Source organism: Eschrichtius robustus, chromosome X, assembly GCF_028021215.1.
Source record: "Eschrichtius robustus isolate mEscRob2 chromosome X, mEscRob2.pri, whole genome shotgun sequence".
NCBI classification, from domain to species: domain Eukaryota; kingdom Metazoa; phylum Chordata; class Mammalia; order Artiodactyla; family Eschrichtiidae; genus Eschrichtius; species Eschrichtius robustus.
This window is the reverse complement of record NC_090845.1, coordinates 62,187,746-62,209,360: the sequence shown is the minus strand read 5'-3', so window position 1 is coordinate 62,209,360 and position 21,615 is coordinate 62,187,746. Positions and strand designations below refer to the sequence as shown.

Sequence of the window (21,615 nt, the reverse complement as noted above, 5' to 3'; positions counted from 1 at the left end):
CGCGAACTTTGTGTTTTGTTTGTTCTTCTTTTTCTAGTTATTTTAGGTGGTAGATGATATTTTTAGGTGATATGTTGTTTGAGATTTTCTTTTTTCTTGAGGAAGGCATGCATCAATAAGAACTTCCCTCTTAGCACTGCTTTTGCTGCATCTCATTAATTTTGTAAGGTTATCTTTTCATTATCATTTGTCTCGAAGCATTTTCTGATTTCTGCTTTGATTTCATCATTGACCCACTGTTTTTTCTGTAGCATATTGTTTAGTCTCCATGTGATCATTTTTCCCCCCATGTTTCTTTCTGTGGTTGATTTCTATTTTCATACCATTGTGGTCAGAAAAGATGCTTGAAATAATTTCTATCCTCTTAAATTTGTTGAGCCTTGTTTTGTGTCCAAGTATGTGGTCTATCCTAGACAATGTTCCATGCACACTTGAAAAGAATGTGTATTCTGGTTTTTTTGGATATAGTGTCCTATAGATATCAATTAAATCCAACTGTTCTGTTGCATCATTTAGGACGTCTGTTTCCTTATTGATTTTCTGTCTGGAAGATCCGTCCATTGATGTCAGGGAGTACCAAAGTCTACTATAAAATTGTATTCCTGTCAGTTTCTCCCTTTATGCCTGTTAGTATTTGTTTTATATATTTAAGAGCTCCTATATTGGGAGCATATATGTTAAAGAATGTGATATCCTCTTCTTTTATTGATCCCTTTTTCATTACATAGTGTCCTTCTTTGTCTTTCTTTATGGACTTTGTTGATCTTTTTTGTTTTTTAATCCATTCAGTCATTGTGTATCTTTCAATTGAAGAATTTCATTCATTTACGTTTAAAGTAATTATTGATTTAAAGTAATTATTGATTGGTAAGGACTTCCTGTTGCCATTTTGTTAATTGTCTTCTGACTGTTCTGTAGATCCTTTGTTCCTTTCTTCGTCTCTTGGCAACCATATATGTCCAAATATAAAAGTATGGGCAGGGACTTCCCTGGTGGTGCAGTGGTTAAGAATCCGCCTGCCAGTGCAGGAGACACGGGTTCAATCCCTGTTCCGGGAAGATCCCACATGCCACGGAGCAACTAATAAGCCCATGTGCCACAACTACTGAGCCTGAGCTCTAGAGCCCACGAGCCACAACTACTGAGCCCCACACGCCACAACTACTAAAGCCTGCACACTCTAGAGCCCGCGTGCCACAACTACTGAGCCTCATGCTGCAACTACTGAAGCCTGCTCGCCTAGAGCCTGTGCTACACAACAAGAGAAGCCACCACAGCAAGAAGCCCGCACTCTGCAACCAAGAGTAGCCCCCGCTTGCTGCAACTAGAAAAAGCCTGTGCGCAGCAACAAAGACCCAACTCAGCCAAAAAATAAATAAATAACTAAAAATTTAAAAAAAATTTAATTAAAAAAATAATAAAAATAAAAGAATAAAAGTATAGGCAAAGGAAAGATAATGGCATATTCCTGGTGGCAGTTCATATAATTTATTAGATCCTAATTGTAAGCATTTATTTTCTCCATTTCTTTAGCATGTGTAGAGAGCTCTCATAGAAGGAAGAGGAATTAATTAAAAGTGATTTATTAAAAAAATAGTGATTTATAGTAACTTGAATTAATGAAGACAATGTGGAAGTTAAATCACTTTCCTTTGAATCACATCTATCACCATTGTTATTGTTGTGACCCTGAATGTTATTTTCAAAAGAAGTCAGTGGAATACAGTGGGGAAAAACTCTGCAGTCAAACGGACCTGGGTTCAAATCCTGAATGCAACTTTTGGTTATGTAACCTTGAGTCCATTTTATGTGTCTTTCTCCTTTCTGAGCTTCAGCTGCAAAATGAGTATGATGCAACACACTTTATGGTGTTTTATAAAAGTTAAATAAGATAATGTGTATAAGTTGCTTAGCACAGTACCTGGCACAGAACATATACTCAATTAATATTTGTAACCTTTCGTTACTGACTCTTCTTATGCTGGAATGAAAAAGTTTCCTGAAAGCAGATAAAACATTGTCTTGTTTGTAATAACAGTGTCATGCCAGTAAATATTCCACATCTGTAATGTTAGAAGAAAATTTGGGCTTTGCATGGCCAAAATGGTTTTATTAATTTATTATTATTTTTCTCTAGAATCAGCGATAGAAAAGGCCGTTTCAAACTTGAGACTTTGTTTTCCTTTCATATAGATTTCTGTATAGTAAATCTGTATTAAATGATTTTGTATCTATCAATATATCCATATAGTTGTTTTCTGATATTAGGGTAGGGATATTTTTCCTCTTTTTTTGGTAAGTGGTGAAAGAGAATACTAGGAGAAAATGGATGGTAGGCGTCTAAAACTTAAACAGAACTTTATGCAAAGCCTTCTGATTCAAGATAGTTGACTAAGCATTGAACTGGCAAAAACTGAAGTTTCATTATATCAGGTGTTGCTGGTGGGAATTTGAATTTTTATATGCACCCATTGGTGTTTCCAGGTTGCCAGCTTCTCCAGCACCTACCCTTTTGGAGGACAAAGTAACAGCATCAAAATACAAAGTGCTCATACTCAGCAGTTTTACTCATTCGTATTTTTATGTGTTAGTTCATATGTTTACAAGGATATTTTCTGGAGCATTGTAATAAGAAAACGTTGAGACATACAGATGGCCAAGAAGCATATGAAAAGCTGCTCAACATCACTAATTATTAGAGAAATGCAAATCAAAACTATGAGGTACCACCTCACACCAGTTAGAATTGGCGTCATCAGAAAATCTACAAACAGCAAATGCTGGAGAGTGTGTGGAGAAAAGGGAACCCTCTTGGCACTGTTGGTGGGAATGTAAATTGATACAGCCACTATGGAGAACAGTATGGAGGTTCCTTAAAGAACTAAAAATAGAATTACCATATGACCCAGCGATCCCACTACTGGGCATATACCCAGAGAAACGCATAATTCAAAAAGACACATGCACCCCAATGTTCATTGCAGCACTATTTACAATAGCCAGGTCATGGAAGCAACCTAAATGCCCATCGACAGATGAATGGATAAAGAAGATGTGGCACATATACAATGGAATATTACTCAGCCACAAAAAGGAACGAAATTGGGTCATTTGTAGACACATGGATGCATCTAGAGACTGTCATACAGAGTGAAGTAAGTCAGAGAGAAAAACAAATATCATATATTAACACATATATGTGGAACCTGGAAAATGGTACAAATGAACCGGTTTGCAGAGCAGAAATTGAGACACAGATGTAGAGAACAAAAGTATGGTCACCAAGGGGGGAAAGCGGCAGGGGGTGGGGGTTGTGGTGTGATGAATTGGGAGATTAGGATTGACATGTATACACTGATATGTATAAAATGGATGACTAATAAGAAAATAAACATTAAAAGAAAGAAAACATTGAAAGTATTCTGAATATCATCAATAGAGGAATAGATAAAAAGAGTGAAGTATCTCTATGCTATAAAATACTATGTGGCAGTTAAAAAGAATGAGGTAAATCTATATATAATCTCTATGACATTGTTGAGAGGAAAAGAAGCAAAGTATACATAATATATCATTTATGTATTTTAAAACTATGTTTCTGTAGGTATAGATGTGCATATAAATGCATCAAGAGGAGTGGTTACCTCTGAGAAGGTGACTAGGATAGGGTAGAAGTGCAGGGAAATTTCAGCTTTATTTTTATTATTTTCATTTAAAAAAATTTTTATTGGGGTATAATTGATTTACAGTGTTGTGTTAGTTTCAGGTATACAGCAAAGTGATTCTGTTATACAAATACATACATCCACTATTTTTAGATTCTTTTCCCATATAGGCCATTACAGAATATGGAGTAGAGTTCCCTGTGCTATACAGTAGGTCCTTATTAGTTATCTATTTTATATATAGTAGTGTGTATGTGTCAATCCCAATCTTCCAATTTATCCTCCCCCCACCCTTATCCCCTGGTAACCATAAGTTTATTTTTACATGTGTGACTCTTTCGGTTTTGTAGATAAGTTCATTTGTACCCTTTTTAAAGATTCCGCATATAAGTGATATCATATGATATTTGTCTTTTCTCTGTCTGACTTACTTCACTCAGTATGACAATCTCTGGGTCCACCCATGTCACTGCAAATGGCATTATTTCGTTCTTTTTTATGGCTGAGTAATGTTCCATTGTATATATGTACCACATTTTCTTTATCCATTCATCTGTTGATGGACTCTTAGGTTGCTTCCATGTCCTGCCTATTGTGAATAGTGCTGTGATGAACACTGGGGTGCATGTATCTTTTTGAATTATGGTTTTCTCCGGGTATATGCCCAGGAGTGGGATTGCTGGATCATATGGTAGCTCTATTTTCCGTTTTTTAAGGATCCTCCGTACTGTTCTCCATAGTGGCTGTACCAGTTTACATTCCCACCAACAGTGTAGGAGGGCTCCCTTTTAGGCACATCCTCTCCAGCATTTATTACTTGTAGACTTTTTGATGATGGCCATTTTGACTGGTGTGAGGTGATACCTCATTGTAGTTTTGATTTTCATTTCTCTAATAATTAGTGATGTTGAGCATCTTTTCATGTGGTTTTTAGCCATCTGTATGTTTTCTTTGGAGAAATGTCTATTTAGATCTTCCGCCCATTTTTTGATTGGGTAGTTTGTTTTTCTGATAATGAGCTGTGTGAGCTGTTTATATATTTTGGAGATTAATCCCTTGTCAGTTGCTTTGTTTTCACATATTTTCTCCCCTTCTGAGGGTTGTCTTTTCGTTTTTTTTATGGTTTCCTTTGCTGTGCAAAAGCTTTTAAGTTTAATAAGATCACATTTGTTTATTTTTGTTTTTATTTTCATTACTCTAGGAGGTGGATCAAAAAAGATCTTGCTACTATTTATGTCAAAGAGTCTTGTGCCTATGTTTTCCTCTAAGAGTTTTATAGTATCCAGCCTTACATTTAGGTCTTTAATCCATTTTGGGTTTATTTTTGTGTACGGTGTTAGCAAGTGTTCTAATTTCATTCTTTGACATATAGCTGTCCAGTTTTCCCAGCACCACTTATTGGAGAGACTGTCTTTTCTCCATTGTATATTCTTACCTCCTTTGTCATAGATTTGGTGACCATAAGTGCATGGATTTATCTCTTGACTTTTATCCTATTCCATTGATCTATATTTCTGTTTTTGTGCCAGTACCATACTGTCTTGATTACTGTAGCTTTGAAGTATAGTCTGAAGTCAGGGAGCCTGATTCCTCCAGCTCCGTTTTCCTTTCTCAAGATTGCTTTGTCTCTTTGGGGTCTTTTGTGTTTCCAACAAATTGTGAAATTTTTTGTTCTAGTTCTGTGAAAAATGCCATTGGTAGTTTGATAGGGATTGCATTGAATCTGTAGATTGCTTTGGGTAGTATAGTCATTTTGACAATATTGATTCTTCAATTCAGGAACATGGTATATCTCTCCATCTGTGTCACCTTGATTTCTTTCATCAGTATCTTATAGTTTTCTGAGTACAGGTCTTTTGTCTCTTTAAGTAGGTTTATTCATAGGTATTTTATTCTTTTTGTTGCAATGGTAAATGGGATTGTTTCCTTAATCTCTCTTTCTGATCTTTCACTGTTAGTGTATAGGAATACAAGAGATTTCTGTGTATGAGTTTTCTATTGTGAAACTTTACCAAATTCATTGATGAACTCTAGTAGTTTTCTAGTAGCATCTTTAGGATTTTTCTGTGTATAGTATCATGTCATCTGCAAACACAGACAGTTTTACTTCTTCTTTTCCAATTTGGATTCCTTTTATTTCTTCTTCTTCTCTCATAACCATGGCTAGGACTTCCAAAAACTTATGTTGAATAAAAGTGGCGAGAGTGGACCTCCTTGTCTTGTTACTGATCTTAGAGGAAATGCTTTCAGCTTTTTACCATTGAGTATTATGTTAGCTGTACGTTTGTCATATGTGGCCTTTATTATGTTGAGGTAGGTTCCCTCTAAGCCCACTTTCTGGACAACACTATGAGATTAGAAATCAGTTACAGGAAAAAAAAACTGTAAAAAACCACAAATCCATGGAGGCTAACAATATGTTACTATGTATTCAATGGATCACTGAAGAAAGAAATCAAAGAGAATATCAAAAAATACCTAGGGACAAACAACAATGAAAGCACAGCAATCCAAAACCTATGGGACACTGCAAAAGCAGTTCTAAGAGAGAAGTTTATAGCAGTACAATCTTACTTCAAGAAACAAGAAAAATCTCATATAAACCACCTATCCTCACACCTAAAGCAACCAGAGAAAGAAGACAGAAAAAACCGAAAGTTAGTAGAAGGAAAGAAATCATAAAGATCACAGCAGAAATAAATGAAATAGAGATGAAGACAGTAGCAGCAAAGATCAATGAAACTGAAAGCTGGTTTTTTGAGAAGATGAACAAAATTGATAAACCTTTAGCCAGACTCATCAAGAAAAAGAGGGAGAGGAATTAAATCAATAAAATTAGAAATGAAAAAGGAAATGTTATAACAGATACCACAGAAATACAAAGGATCATGAGAGATTACTACAAGCAACTATATGCCAATAAAATGGAAGAAGAAATGGAGAAATGCTTAGAAAGATACAACCTTCCAAGTCTGAGCCAGGAAGAAATAGAAAATATGAACAGACCAGTCACAAGTACTGAAATTGAAACTGTGATTAAAAGTCTTCCAACAAACAAAAGTCCAAGACCAGATGGCTTCACAGGCGAATTCTATGAGACATTTATAGAAGAGTTAACACCTACTCTTCTGAAACTCTTCCAAAAATTTGCAGAGGAAAGAATACTCCCAAGCTCATTTTATGAGGCCACCATCACCCTGATACCAAAATGAGGCAAAGATAACCCCAAAAAAGAAAATTACAGGCCAGTATCACTGATGAGCAGAGATGCTAAAATCCCCAACAAAATACTAGCAAACTGAATCCAACAACACATTAAAAGGATCATACACCCTGATCAAGTGGGATTTATCCCAGGGATGCAAGGATTCTTCAGTATATGCAAATCAATCAGTGTGATACACCACATTAACAAATTGAAGAATAAAAACCATATGATCATTTCAATAGATGCAGAAAAAGCTTTTGACAAAGCTCAACACCGATTTATGATATTTTCATATTTTAATTAAAATTTTTTTGAAGTTTTAAATTGTGGTAAAATACACAAAGCATAAAACATACCATGTTAACTGTTTTTAAGTGTACAGTTCATCAGTGTTAAGTATATTCACATTGTTAAGTTTGTTACAATTAACATTCATAGTGTTAAGTGCATTAACCAAACTCCAGAGATCTTTTCATCTTGCACATTTAAAACTTTGTACCCATTAAGCAGCAAATCCCTATTCTCCCGTTTCCCAGTCCCTGGCATACACCATTCTACTTTCCGTCTCTATGAATTTGACTACTGTAAGTACTTCATATTAGTGAAATCATACACTATTGTTCCTTTTGTTACTATTGTATTTCATTTAGCATAGTGTCCTCAAGGTTCATCCGCGTTGTAGCATGTGTCAGAATTTCCTCCTTTTGAAAGGCTTAATAATATTCCACTGTGTGTATATACTGCATTTTGTTTATCCATTCATCCATCAATGGAGACTTGTATTACTTGCACCTTTTGGCTATTGTGAATAATACTGCTATGCAAGTGGGTGTAAAAATATTTCTTTGAGACCTTGCTTTCAGTTATTTTGGGTTTATACCCAGAAGTAGAATTAGTAGATCATATGGAAATTCTGTTTTTAATTTTTTAAAGGAATCACCATACTGTTTTCCATAGTGGCTGCACCATTTTACATTCCCAGCAACAGTGCGCAGGTTTCCAGTATTCCCACATTCTTGCCAACACTTGTTATTTTTTGTTTTTGTGACAGTAGCCATCCTAATGGGTGTGAGGTGTATCTCATTGTGGCTGTGATTTGCATTTCCCTAATCATTAGTGATGTCAAGTATTTCATGTGATTTTTGCCACTTGTATATCTTCTTTGGAAAAATTTCTATTCAAGCCCTTTGCCCATTTTTAAGTCAGTTGATTTTTTGTTGTTGAGTTTTAGGTGTTCTTTATATATCTGGATATTAACTCTGTATCAGACGTATGATTTGCAAATATTTTCTCCCATTTCATAGGTGGCCTTTTCACTCTGTTGATTGTGTTCTTTGATACACAAAATTTAAAAATTTTGACATAGTCCAGTTTATTTTTACTTTTGTTACTTGTGCTTTTGGTGTCATATCAAAGAAATCATTGCCAAATCCAGTGTTGTAAAGATTTTTCCCGTATATTTTCTTCTAAAAGTTTTATATTTTAGCTCTTCCATTTAGGTCTTTGATCCGTTTTGAGTTCATTTTTGTATATGGTGTAAGGTAAAGGTCCAATTTCATTCTTTTGCTTATGGATATCCAGTTGTCCCTGCACCGTTTATTGGCAAGACAGTTTTTTTTCCTCCATGGAATGCTCTTGGCACCTTTGTCGAAAATGATTTGACTATATATGTGAGAATTTATTTCTAGACTCTATTCTATTCCATTGGTGTATTTGTGTCTTTATGCCAGTACCACATTATTTTGATTACTCTATCTTTGTAGTAAATTTTGAAGTCATGAAGTATGAGTCCTCCAGCTTTGTTCTTCTGTTTCAGGATTGTTTTGGCTCTTCTGGGTACCTTGATATTCTGTTTGATTTTTAGGATGGAGTTTTTCATTTCTGCAAAAAATGTCATTGGGATTTTCATAGGGATTGCATTACATCTGTAGATCACTTTGGGAGTATTGCCATCTTAACAATATTAAGTCTTCCAATCCATGAACTGTTTGCATTTAAAATAATCATTATCTACTGGTATATTATTTGTGTAATAAGCATAAATAAATTTTTAAAGGAATTGTTGGCAGAGGGAATTGGTAAATTTCTTTTTCTTCTTTCAGTTTTATTGAGATATAATTGACATTCAGCACTGTATAAGTTTAAGCTATACAGCATAATGACTTGAGAAGGTGGTCAAAAGGTAGAAACTTCCAGTTATAAGATAAATAAATACTGGGGATGTAATGTACATGATGACTATAGTAAACAGTGCTGTATAGTATATTTGAAAGTTGCTAAGAAAGTATATCATAAAAGTTCTCATGAACAGGGACTGGTAAATTTGTAATGTCAGTTCATGTATCTTCACTTTATGGATCTCATGTTCCAATATTTATAAACTGACATAAGTTTTGGAGAAAAAAGAACCAATTAGATATTAGTAGAGAAATGATTATCTGACTCTATGTGTTCATAAAAAGAAAATGTTTGTGGCTTGATAAATTAAACAGAAATTGAATTAAAGCATTTATTGTTGACCAATAGGCTTATTTAGACATTTAATGATATTACCTAAGTTCAGATATAGTTTTATCTTGTCTGTTTTGCTCATACTCAAACAAACTTTCGCCTTGTTAATTAAAAAAAGTTATTTTATTCACACCACTTAAAATTGTGTCTCATTGAACAGAGAATCTGTTGGGTTTTATTTCCTGAAGATTATCTGTGAACATTTTAAGTCATCAGAAAATATTGGTAAAGCTCTACTGCTCCATGTTGACGTGCTTTTACAAAGGAAGGAAGAATTGCTTGCCATGGAGAAGATTGAAGAAATCATTATAGGTCAGTAGGATTTCTTTTTTTTTTTTTGTCAAACAGAGAAAGTTTAATATAAAGAATTATTAACTAGTAATGGGACATAACTACTAAGGGGTAAAAAGAACTCTAAAGAAGACAAGAATGACAAATATAGGGGCAGTCAGTAGCTCTAGGGTTGAGGCAGAGTACACAGGGATTGAACACATTCCCCCATCACTAAGGCTGAGGCTCAGACTTCTTTGAAGAGGGTGTAACTGAGGTCCATTGGATGGTGGAGAAGTTCACTGAGGTATCACAGGCCAAGTGAGTGGAGTGACAATTCCACTAGGTCAGTAGGATTTCTGCACGTGTTTTAGAAAGGTGTTAATACGCATGTAGTTCTAAGGTGGAGGTCAGAACAGTAGCAAAATCCTCAGGTCAACAGATTTTTTTCCTTTCACTTCCTTTTTTTTCTCCTTAATACCCTTTGACTATAACAACTCACCTATCCAGATTCCACATATTTGGCAAGCTAGAATGAAAGCTAAACAAAGATAACAAAACATCAACAAAAACAGACAAACCTCTGAGCTTAAACCTCATGTGTAATGGAAAATTGTGAGATTATAAGCCTAATTTCATGTTTCAGTTTGATCTCAAATTAGCTGTGTACCTTCAGGCAAGTCAGTAATATCTCTGGATCTTGGCTTTTTCCAACTATAAAATGAAGGTTGTGAAGTACATTTCTACTTTTTAACTTCTTTTTAGCAGCAGCAGTAGCATCCTTTTGTGATGCAATTGTATATGAACCCTGCCCCCAATAAAATAGACTAGAGTTGCTTTGGTTAAAGCAGAGATGTAGAGCCAGATCTCAGCATTCCATTAATCCCCCATCTCTCTGTAGAGCCCTATACCCTGAAGAACACAGAGAGTACGATCCCTTTATTAGAAAATTCTTGCCCTGATCTGTCTTTCCTACTCTATACATATATAGAGGTACAACTGGAATGATAGTCACTAATGTTAACACTGGAATTTATTCTGAGTGGTGGCAGTTTAGGTGATTTATTGCTTTCTTTGTTTTTTACCAGATTGCTTGAATTTTTATAAGTATGTATCATGTTTTTATAAAAACAAAGTCATTGATTTTTTTAAAGGAAATCTTTTGACTAGATAATCTCTAAGAGTCTTTTGAACTCTAGATTCTATGAACTGTATTTTACTGATGACACCCTTCCTCCATATCCTCACTAAGAATCCAGTTATTTTTAGACCCAGTGTTGTTAAGCTTGGTTATCTGGTTTTCCAACCCTCAGCATTTTAATGGTAGCATATTATAAAGGGAGAAAGGACCTACAGGGAAATATACAGATAACCCAATCACAAGGGAGGGAAAAACCTTATAAATTGTATAAAACAATTTCAAGTATTTAAAAAAGTATAATAATCTGTACTACATAATAATTACTGAAGGCATCATTATGATATACTATCAGTACAATAAAACACAATAGTTGTTAGTGTTGATCTTGAATAGTCAAGCAAAAGTTAAATTGTGCTTCAGAAAACTAGAATGTATGTTTAGAAAAACATAATTCAAAAAACATAATTTGTAGAAAAATTAAGAACTTTAAATGATTTAGACTTTTTAAAATAAAAAATTATTTTATGTTTAATGAAAGTAAACTGCCAGGTAACTAGAAAACTTTGCTATCCAGAATAACTAATTTTCTAAGATTACAGTTAACCCAAGTTATATTGTGGTATCTAATTATACACTTACACTTTCAAAGTATGAAAATATTTTAAGTAGATGCTTTATGTGGCTTTTTACTCTCATGTGAGTATTTTTAACTAAGTCATGGAACAAACTATGTCTGCTGAGGGGTCAGACTCTCAGTTTTCTAATGAAGCCTTTCATGGAAATTGATAGTGCCAAAGGGGTGGAAGTGAAAGGGGTATAGAATTCTATTATAGCTTAAACTTTACCTTAGTGTGTGATAATGTATTTGAACCCTGTAAATGTCTAGACCAGAAACAATCAGACATGAGTTACAATTTAAAGTAATAGAGTTTATGTGTAAACGTGGTCTTAAAGTATTTTACAAAGGCTTTCAGGTATAATTGGCCTTTCTTGGGAACTTGATCTGATCTAGTTAGTACATAATAGTATAAACACTTCTTATTAATGATTTCTAGCATTGCTGTCTGTTCACTGATAATAACATTAAGGCACCAGATGATGATCAAATTTGGAACTTAGAAAATATGTTAAAAAGCGACTAGGCTGGAAAACTATTACAGATTGATGGGCGAATTACAGTGATTCTAGCAAACTCTGATTGTATTACATAATCAATTTTGCTAGTAAATCTAAAATTGATGATGAAAACCTGTCTGAATGTGATTGTGTTTGTAGCCATTACTTAAAGATTATAGGTTCTGAAGAGCACAGTTAGTGCTCTTTATTTAATGTAGTAGATCTTGATTCTTGTTTTTGGAACTTGTTTTTTTTTTTTTTTTCAGGTCACCAAACAGGAAGACAACTGACAAGAGAATTAGTAGGCTGTTTACACAACATTCTGTGGAAAAAAGCTGCCCAAAGTTTTCAGGTTTGGGAATAATCTATTTTCATTCTTTATATTCTTTCTTCACCCCAACAAATAAAACAGTGTATTCACTGTAAAAATCATAGAGCATCAAGTACGTTAATAATCTCTTTCTGCTTAGGTACTGTCTATTTATTAAATATTTATAATGTAGAATTTTAATGGGCATTGGGCAAGAATTTATTTAAAAATACTAAGATGTGGACTTCCCTGGTGGCGCAGTGGTTAAGAATCCGCCTGCCAATGCAGGGGACACGGGTTTGAGCCCTGGTCCAGGAAGATCCCACATGCTGCGGAAGCAACTAAGCCCACGTGCCTCAACTACTGAGCCTGCACTCTAGAGCCCGTGAGCCACAACTACTGAGCCCGCGTGCCTAGAGCCTGTGCTCTGCAACAAGAGAAGCCACCACAATGAGAAGCCTGCGCGCCACAATGAAGAGTAGCCCCCACTCGCCGCAACTAGAGAAAGCCCACATGCAGCAACAAAGACCCACCGCAGCCAAAAATAAATAAATTAAGTAATTTATTTATTTTTTAAAAAATAAAATAAAAATAAAAATACTAAGATGTGATTCATCCCCATTGGGAGTTTACAGTGTAGGGAAATGACATCACTGATATTAAGATATAGGAAAGTATAATTTATTTTAACATGAGGAGCAAGAAAGTCAGAGGGTTTTATTTCCTTTAAAAATTGAGGTATGGGGCACAGAGGACTTTTAGGGCAGTGAAAATACTTTGAATGATACTATAATGATGGACGCATGTCATTATCCATTTGTCTAAACCCATAGAATGTACAACACCAAGAGTGAACCCTAATGTAAGTTCATCAGTTTTAACAAATACACCACTCTGGTAGAGGATGTTGATGATGGGGGAGGCTATACATGTGTGGGGTCAGGAGGTATCTAGCAGATATCTGTACATTCCTCTCAATTTTGCTGTGATCCCAAAACTGCTCTTTAAAAAACCTTTTAAAAACATTGTGGTGTAATAAAAATGCAAAAAAAGTAGTAATATTTTTTCTTTTTACAAAACAGTCCAGGTTTACTGTAGAAAATTTGAAACCACAGGTAAGTTTTTTTAAAAAGAATAGTCATTCTTAATCCAATCACTCTTAAAATTTTATATATTACCTTCTAATCTGTATGCATTTGTGTGTGTATGTGTAAGAAAGGACGTACTGTTTTAGTGGATTTCCACTTCCAACCAAAATGTAAGAGACCTGGTTGATGTCCTTGCCTGAATAACACCTTGCTCCCTCTCGCTACCTCCAAAAATACAAGACAAAATACATGAAAAAATGGTTTTTAAGACACTGGACATTTTAGGCAATGGAGAGTGATCTCTGGTAGATAGGAAATAAACAAGGTGAGCACTGCAGTTGTTCAGCTTACTACCTTGAGTTTCCAGGCTGTAGCATAGGAATAGAAACTGAAGTGGACTATGACATAAATCACAGCAATATCCTTTTTGACCCGCCTCCTAGAGGAATGGAAATAAGAACAAAAATAAACAAATGGGACCTAATGAAACTTAAAAGCTTTTGCACAGCAAAGGAAACCATAAACAAGATGAAAAGACAACCCTCAGAATGAGAGAAAATATTTGCAGATGAAGCAACTGACAAAGGATTAATCTCCAAAATATACAAGGAGCTCATGCACCTCAATATCAAAAAAACAAACAACCCAATCCAAAAAGGGGCAGAAGACCTAAATAGACATTTCTCCAAAGAAGATGTACAGATTGCCAACAAACACATGAAAGGATGCTCAACATCATTAATCATTAGAGAAATGCAAATCAAAACTACAATGAGGTATCACCTCACACCAGTCAGAATGGCCATCATCAAAAAATCTAGAAACAATAAATGCTGGAGAGGGTGTGGAGAAAAGGGAACCCTCTTGCACTGTTGGTGGGAATGTAAATTGATACAGCCACTATGGAGAACAGTATGGAGGTTCCTTAAAATCTAAAAATAGAATTACCATATGACCCAGCAATCCCACTACTGGGCATATACCCTGAGAAAACCATAATTCAAAAAGAGTCATGTACCACAATGTTCATTGCAGCTCTATTTACAGTAGCCAGGACATGGAAGCAACCTAAGTGTCCATCAGTGGATGAATGGATAAAGAAGATGTGGCACATATATACAATGGAATATTAATCAGCCATAAAAAGAAACGAGTTATTTGTAGTGAGGTGGATGGACCTGGAGTGTGTCATACAGAGTGAAGTAAGTCAGAAAGAGAAAAACAAATACCGTATGCTAATACATATATATGGAATCTAAAAAAAAAAAAATGGTTCTGAAGAACCTAGGGGCAGGACAGGAATAAAGACACAGATGTAGAGAATGGACTTGAGGACACGGGGACGGGGAAGGGTAAGCTGGGACGAAGTGAGAGAGTGGCATAGACATATATACACTACTAAACGTAAAATAGCTAGTGGGAAGCAGCTACATCACTCGGGGAGATCAGCTCGGTGCTATGTAACCACCTAGAGGGGTGGGATAGGGAGGGTGGGAGGGAGTTGCAATAGGGAGGGGATATGGGGATATATGTATACATATAGCTGATTTACTTTGTTATACGGCAGAAACTAACACACCATTGTAAAGCAATTATACTCCAATAAAGATGTTAAAAAAGAAAAAGAGGAAAGAAACTGAAGTGGATCCTAGCAGGCTTCCTAATTTGAGGAGTTGGAGCTGAGAGTCTGGGAAGACCAAGGTAGCTAGAATTCATAGGACAGGGTATCAGAGAGGAGAACAGAGCAAGAAAGAGAACTCCAACAATCAGAGAATCCTTCTCAAGTGTTTTAACAGAGTACTGATCAGGATAATATGGGATGAAAATACCTAAAGCCAGAGGAGTCACCATCTAAAAGTATTAGAACAGTGCCTGGCACTCACACAGGTCTGGGAATAGAACCTGTTCATACCAGCCAGACTGGAAAACTTCTAATTCATGGGGCATTGGGTAGAGAATTCGGAAAGGTCTTGTTTTGGTAGTGGGGAGTAATTAGTCCTAAACTGAGCACTGTTCCAGACCTACCTGAAAAATCATAAAAGTGTGACCTGAAAGGATCAAATTGATCCCAAGGAATTTAAGTGCTTGCCAGAGTAGAGGTCAAGGATATTTACCAGAATGCAGAACTATCCAGCACCCAACAAGGTAAAGTTTATAACGTCTGGTATCTGATAATAAATTACCAAGCATACAAACAGGCAGGAAAATGCAACCTATAATGAAGAAAAGAAGCAACAATTGAAACTAACATAGAAGTTAACATTAACAGAGGACATTAAAATAGCTCTTATAATTGTATTCCATATATTCAAAAAGTTAGGTAGAGACATGGAAGATATAAAAGACCCAAATCAAACTTCCAGAGATGAAAAGTATGTCTAGGATCAAAAATATACTGCATAGTATTAACATCAGATTAGACATTGCAGAAGGATGGATATGTTCATTGATTGTGGTGGTCATTTCACAGTGTATACATAAAACATCTTGTTTTATACATTAAGGTGCTGCAAAATAGAATGATATTCTTATTTTCTTTTAGAGCATCTCTGTTTCTTTACTGAGCAAGTAAAAAATTATTTCAGAATTCCCTTCTCATATTGAATCTTTTTTTCTCTCATTTTCCAGTCTTGTAGGATAATTTTTTTAACTCCCACTTCCAACACTGGAGAAGAATGTAATCTTAATTCTAAACAGTCAAAGGCAGTGTTATACCTCCTCAGCACAGTTGTTCCTAGTAGGGAGTGAGTTTTATTCCTTTTAGGTACTAATGACTCCTGTCTTTCATTGAAAAATGTGAAGTTTCTCGATAGGGTACCTTGGTGTGCATGAGCGATCTTAATTTTCTTATCTTTTTTTTTTTTAAGATATTCCACTCTTTTTTTTAAATTTATTTATTTATTTATTTATGGCTGTGTTGTGTCTTCGTTTCTGTACGAGGGCTTTCTCTAGTTGTGGCAAGCGGGGGCCACTCTTCATCGCGGTGCGTGGGCCTCTCACTGTCGCGGCCTCTCTTGTTGCGGAGCACAGGCTCCAGACGCGCAGGCTCAGTAATTGTGGCTCACGGGCCCAGTTGCTCCGCGGCATATGGGATCTTCCCAGACCAGGGCTCGAACCCGTGTCCCCTGCATTGGCAGGTGGATTCTTAACCACTGTGCCACCAGGGAAGCCCCCTTAATTTTCTTATCTTAAAAAAAGTTATCCAGGTCATTTCTATTAGATTTTTCCTAATAGCTTCTTACCATTGAAAATTTTAAAGTGCCTCAAAAGTAAGAAAACATTTTTGTACAAAAACATAGCATTTAATTAAAATAGTGAAAAACCTGGAAATTTACTAAATAGCCTACATTTTCTTATCCTACATAGCAACATAGATTAATATTTACAAAATGAAGTTAAATGGAAAGAATAGAAAATGAAATTGTAATATAAGGTATGATTACAACTATATAAAAATACAAAAGGGTAAAATTAAAATGAAATGTGTAGAAATGAAAATAGCTGTATTTGAATGGTAAATTATGGGTGTTCTCTTTTAAAATTTTTATCATTGTTGTTTTAATAACTTTTAAATCGTATTCTGAGTTTTCTAGGGTGGCTCACCACCCTCTCAGACTCTTCATCCCATATGTGGAATTTCATTGTTTTCAGCTTTTTTGAGGTATAATTGACAAAATTATGATTAAAGTGTACAATATGATGATTTGATTTGCTATACATATACATTGTGAAAGAGTTCTAATGATTTATTTAACATGTCCATCACCTCACATATTTACCTTTTTTTCTTTTTGGTGAGAACATTTAAGTTCTGCTCTCTTAGCAAAATTCAATTATACAATCCAGTGTCACCAACTATAGTCACCATATTATCTAATGTATATATTAGATCCTCGGACCTTTTTCATCTTATAACTGAAAGTTTGTACCCTTTTACCAACCATTCTCCATTTCCCCCACCCTCAAACCCCTGGAAAACACCATTCTACTCTGTGTTTCTATGAGTTTGGCTTTTCTTTCTTTACTTTAGATTCTACATATAAGTGATACCATGCAGTGTTTGTCTTTCTCTTTCTGGCTTATATCATTTAGCATAATGTCCTCCAAGTTCATCCATGTTGTCACAAATGGCAGGATTTCGTTCTTTTTTAAGGCTAATATTCCATTTTATACATATACTGTACTTTCTTTACCCACATTCATCAGTAAACAACAACTTAGGTTGTTTCCATACCTTGGCTTGCTGCAATGGACATGGCAGTACAATTATCTCTTTTGAGATAATGATTTCACTTTCTTTGGGTATCCCACACAGAAGTAGGATTACTGGATTGTATGGTAGTTCTATTTTTAATTTCTTGGGAAACGTCCAACTGTTTTCCATAGTGGCTATATCAGTTTACATTCCTACCAACAGTGTACAAGGTTTCCCTTTTCTCTACATCCTCACTACCATTTGTTATCTCTTGTCTTTCTGATGTTAGCCATTGTAGCAGATGTGAAGTGATATCTCACTGTGGTTTTGATTTGCATTTTCCTGATGATAAGTGATGTTGAGCACCTTTTCATGTACCTATTGGCCATTTGTATGTCTTCTTTGGAAAAGTCTGTCCAGATCCTTTGCCCATTTATAATCGGGTTTTGTTTTTGTTCTTGTTTCTGTTTTTATTTTTTGCTACTGAGTTGTAGTATTTCCTTATATATTTTGGATATTAACCCCCCAAAATATTGCAGATATTTTCTCTGATTTCATAGGTTGCCTTTTAATTTTGTTGGTTTCCGTGAAACCTCTAATGTGAGGAAAGAAGAGAGAATATTGATTGCCACTTTATAACTTATATTGATCAAGGCTGATAATAAAATGCACTTAGCATTCAACTAAAGAGGATGTTGTGTTTTGGTTGCCTAAAAATGTAAACAGTGCCATTTTTTTTGTTTCTAAAGGTGACTTGGAACAATTAGGGTCAAATATAGAGATATCTCTGTGATTTTGTTATTTCTTTTTAAACTTTAGGTACAAGATTATGGCGCTGCCCTACACTGGTACTACTGTTCTCTGAGATTTTATGCATGTGATCAAACGTACGTGGACTTGGCCAAGCTACAGAGGAACATGGCTTCTTGTTACCTGCATTTGGGACAATTTGATAAGGTCCTTTGATTTATCTGTTTTTCAAAGACAGCAAATGTTGTTATGGGCAATGGCAGAGAGATGGTTGTAGTGGTGTGACTTCTTGGCTATTAGGTTAGGATGTCTGAGAGTTACTTCATACAGAACAAAGTCAAATTGATATTTTCCTGACTTGCACACTGTAAACATTAATGAATGGAACTTCCCAAAAGGAGAGAAAATTTGGAGACTCTTAATTCCATTACTTACTGTTTATTTTTAACACCCTGTTCTGAAAGGTAATATATCATTGCAATTCATGAACAAAGTTATCTGCTGCTAACCATCTGCAGTATTGTCCTCTGAAGCAGAATAAATTTTAAGGTACACATTTTTTTGGGTCAAGCATTCAGTGAGAGCAAACACTTGGATGAAATATCGTTCTTTTACTTTCTGGGTTATCTTTTGCCTTTCCAGCCAATCTAAAAAAATGTTCAGCATTTGATTTCTTATCAGGACAAAATTCTAGAAGGTAAAAGGGATAAAACTTGCTTGAGGATAGAGCCATTCATACTCCCCAAAGCATTTGGGACATTTCTTCCTTTGGTTATCATATAGTATGCACATAATGGGATGGGGTGTATTGTCTTGTGGTAAGACGAAAAACAAGAAGTACAAGTATGGATCCAGATAAAATATGAAGGTTTTTGTTGCTTTTTAAGTTTTAATAACAAATTTAGGGGAAAATACGTGATTATGGGTTGTAATTTTAGACATTTTCTTTGAAGATTTGTTTACTTTGAAGGGTTGTTTACCTTAATAAATACTTCAGATTTTCTTTCAAAAGAATATTTACCATTTAGTTTGTTTGTTATAAATTCACGGTCCTGAAAGAGAAGTTGGAAGGTTACTTAATTCATCGTATTTCTACACAGGCTAGCATTTAAGTGTTTCAGAAAGATGGTTGACTACTGTTTACTTAAAGACCTGAAAAGAAGATGTCACATAGATTTTGTTACCTAATTCATTATATTTCTGCTTAGAATACCGTTACCTATTTCAGAAAGATAGTTTCCTACTGCTTACTTAAAGACCTGTAAAGAAGGCAATCACAAAGCTTTTGTAACTCTATGATTTATGTTAACCTGGAAGATTGGGAAGGACCTGGACCTTTAGCTAGACATGCCAACTGGGGGGATGGATACATCTGCAGGCCAAGGAAGGATGTGTAATCACCTAGTCAAGATAGAAAGAACATAGTATGAGATACTGTGATAGTCTCTGAAGTTACAGAGATGAACAAGTTGCCTTTAACTCAGCCAAGCAGCTGGCATCAGGGTATCCTAATGGGCAGATCAGAAGATTATGGCAATGGGGGAAATTTAAGTGTTGGAAAGATTCCATAAGTTAGGCACATAGGTAGTTGGCATCACATAAGCATATCAGCAGGGAACAGGTCTTCAATCATTTGGACTCAGATGCAGGACTCAAATCTTTGCATCACTGGGGGTATGTGTAGATAGACTAGAAAGAGCAAGGTCGAGCTCCAAACCTAAAGTGAATGGAACATGAGGCTCTTTTTAAGAGTGGAGCTCAGGCATAGGGAGCCAGACTGGGATGCAATTACCAGAAAAAGAATACAAAGTGAATAGATGATACAGTCTTCTAAGACTTGAAGCACTGCTTCTTAAATTTCCTCTAACTAATGTCAAGTTTGGTCCTAGAGCCTAGTGTAGGACTGAACCTGTAATTGGGAGTTCAAATGGTATTAGTAGTAAGGAGGGGAAGAAGAAGAGAGCAGGAAACCAGGCAGGTCCTAATATGTATACTCAGTTTGTGATTATATCATTTAAGGCCAGATTGCCTTGTTGATTACTGTTAGTATATTTCTCCATTTCATCCTTCCTGTCTTAAACTTAGCAGATATTGATTTGATACCTCCATATGTAAGGAATACTCTACTGTGCACTAAGACAGATGAAGAAAGGTGAAACAGTTACACAGTTCATCATATTTTACTATTTTGCTATTCCCACCTAGTCTTGTTAATTTTTTGATTGTCTGCTTTTTTCACTCCTTCCCTGGATCTACTTGAGTACTGTTCAGAAATTTTGTGAAACCATATTTATTGAATCTGCTAAAATTTCATAGTTTTCATATAGGCACTAAGTAAAACTGACTCTTGTTGACTTTCTGTCATACTCCTCACCAATCCTTGGTGATTCCAAAACATTTTTTTCAAAACATTTTTTTTTTTTTTTTTTTTTATCCCTAAGCACCTATGCCTTATCCTTCCTTTTAGCAGAAAACCTTATCTTCTAATTTCCTGGGCTTGTAGCCACTGACATGAACTTCATCACCTTCTCTCTTTATCCATTCTTTCTTCTCCCTTATCTCTGAGAAAGAAGTAACTTTCCCAGGGGACCTTCCCTACAAACCTCAACCCTAACTCTTTCATCTTTCTCTCTCTACTGTTTCTTTCCCCTGTCACTACAATTATTTTTAGGCCTTCTTTATTCAAAAACCTTTCTTCAACCTTGTCATCCTCCCCAAATTATAGTTTGTCCTTCCTTTCATCACCAAACTTTATAACCTAAAATTACTGCCTATATTTTTTTAGTATTCGTTCATTCAGAAAATATTTATTAACTGTCTACTACATGTTAAATACTGTCCTAGGCAAATAGGCAAAACCCCCTACCCCCACAGAGTTTATATTCTACTAGGAGAGACAGACAATAAAAAGATAAATATTATGGTATATTAGAGAGGTCAGCAAATTTTCTATACAGAACCACATAGTAAATATTTTAGGTTTTCTAGGCCATACAGTCTCTCTTGCAGCTACTCAACTCTGCTGTTGTACCATGAAATCAGGCGTAGACCATATGTAAACAAATTGGCATGGCTTTGTTCCAACAAAACTTTATATTTAGGAACACTGAAATTTGAATTTCATATAATTTTTTGTGTCATAAAGTATTCTTTTTTTGATTTTTTTCAGCCTTTTAAAAAAGTAAAACTTAGCTTGATAGTTGGTAGGCTGGATGGAGCCCAAAGGCCATAGTTTGCTGACCCTGTTATATTAGATAGTGATAAGTGCTAAAGAGAAAACTAAGTAGGAAAGGGTAGTATTAAATGTTTTAGAGGAGGAATGAAGGGTTGGAATTTTAGACAAGGTGGCCAGAGAGGGCCT

The 21,615-nt window shown here is 35.3% G+C and overlaps 1 protein-coding gene across 1 annotated transcript in view; it reads left to right on the top strand.

Annotated features, from left to right (window-relative positions):
• Positions 1 to 21,615, top strand: part of TEX11 (testis expressed 11) — a 375,812-nt gene that overhangs the window by 207,183 nt on the left and 147,014 nt on the right. The window contains exons 14-16 of the mRNA XM_068533357.1: positions 9,545 to 9,696; positions 12,178 to 12,263; positions 18,324 to 18,461. Coding sequence (XP_068389458.1) covers positions 9,545 to 9,696; positions 12,178 to 12,263; positions 18,324 to 18,461 — 376 coding nt within the window. The remainder of the gene's footprint in view (positions 1 to 9,544; positions 9,697 to 12,177; positions 12,264 to 18,323; positions 18,462 to 21,615) is intronic.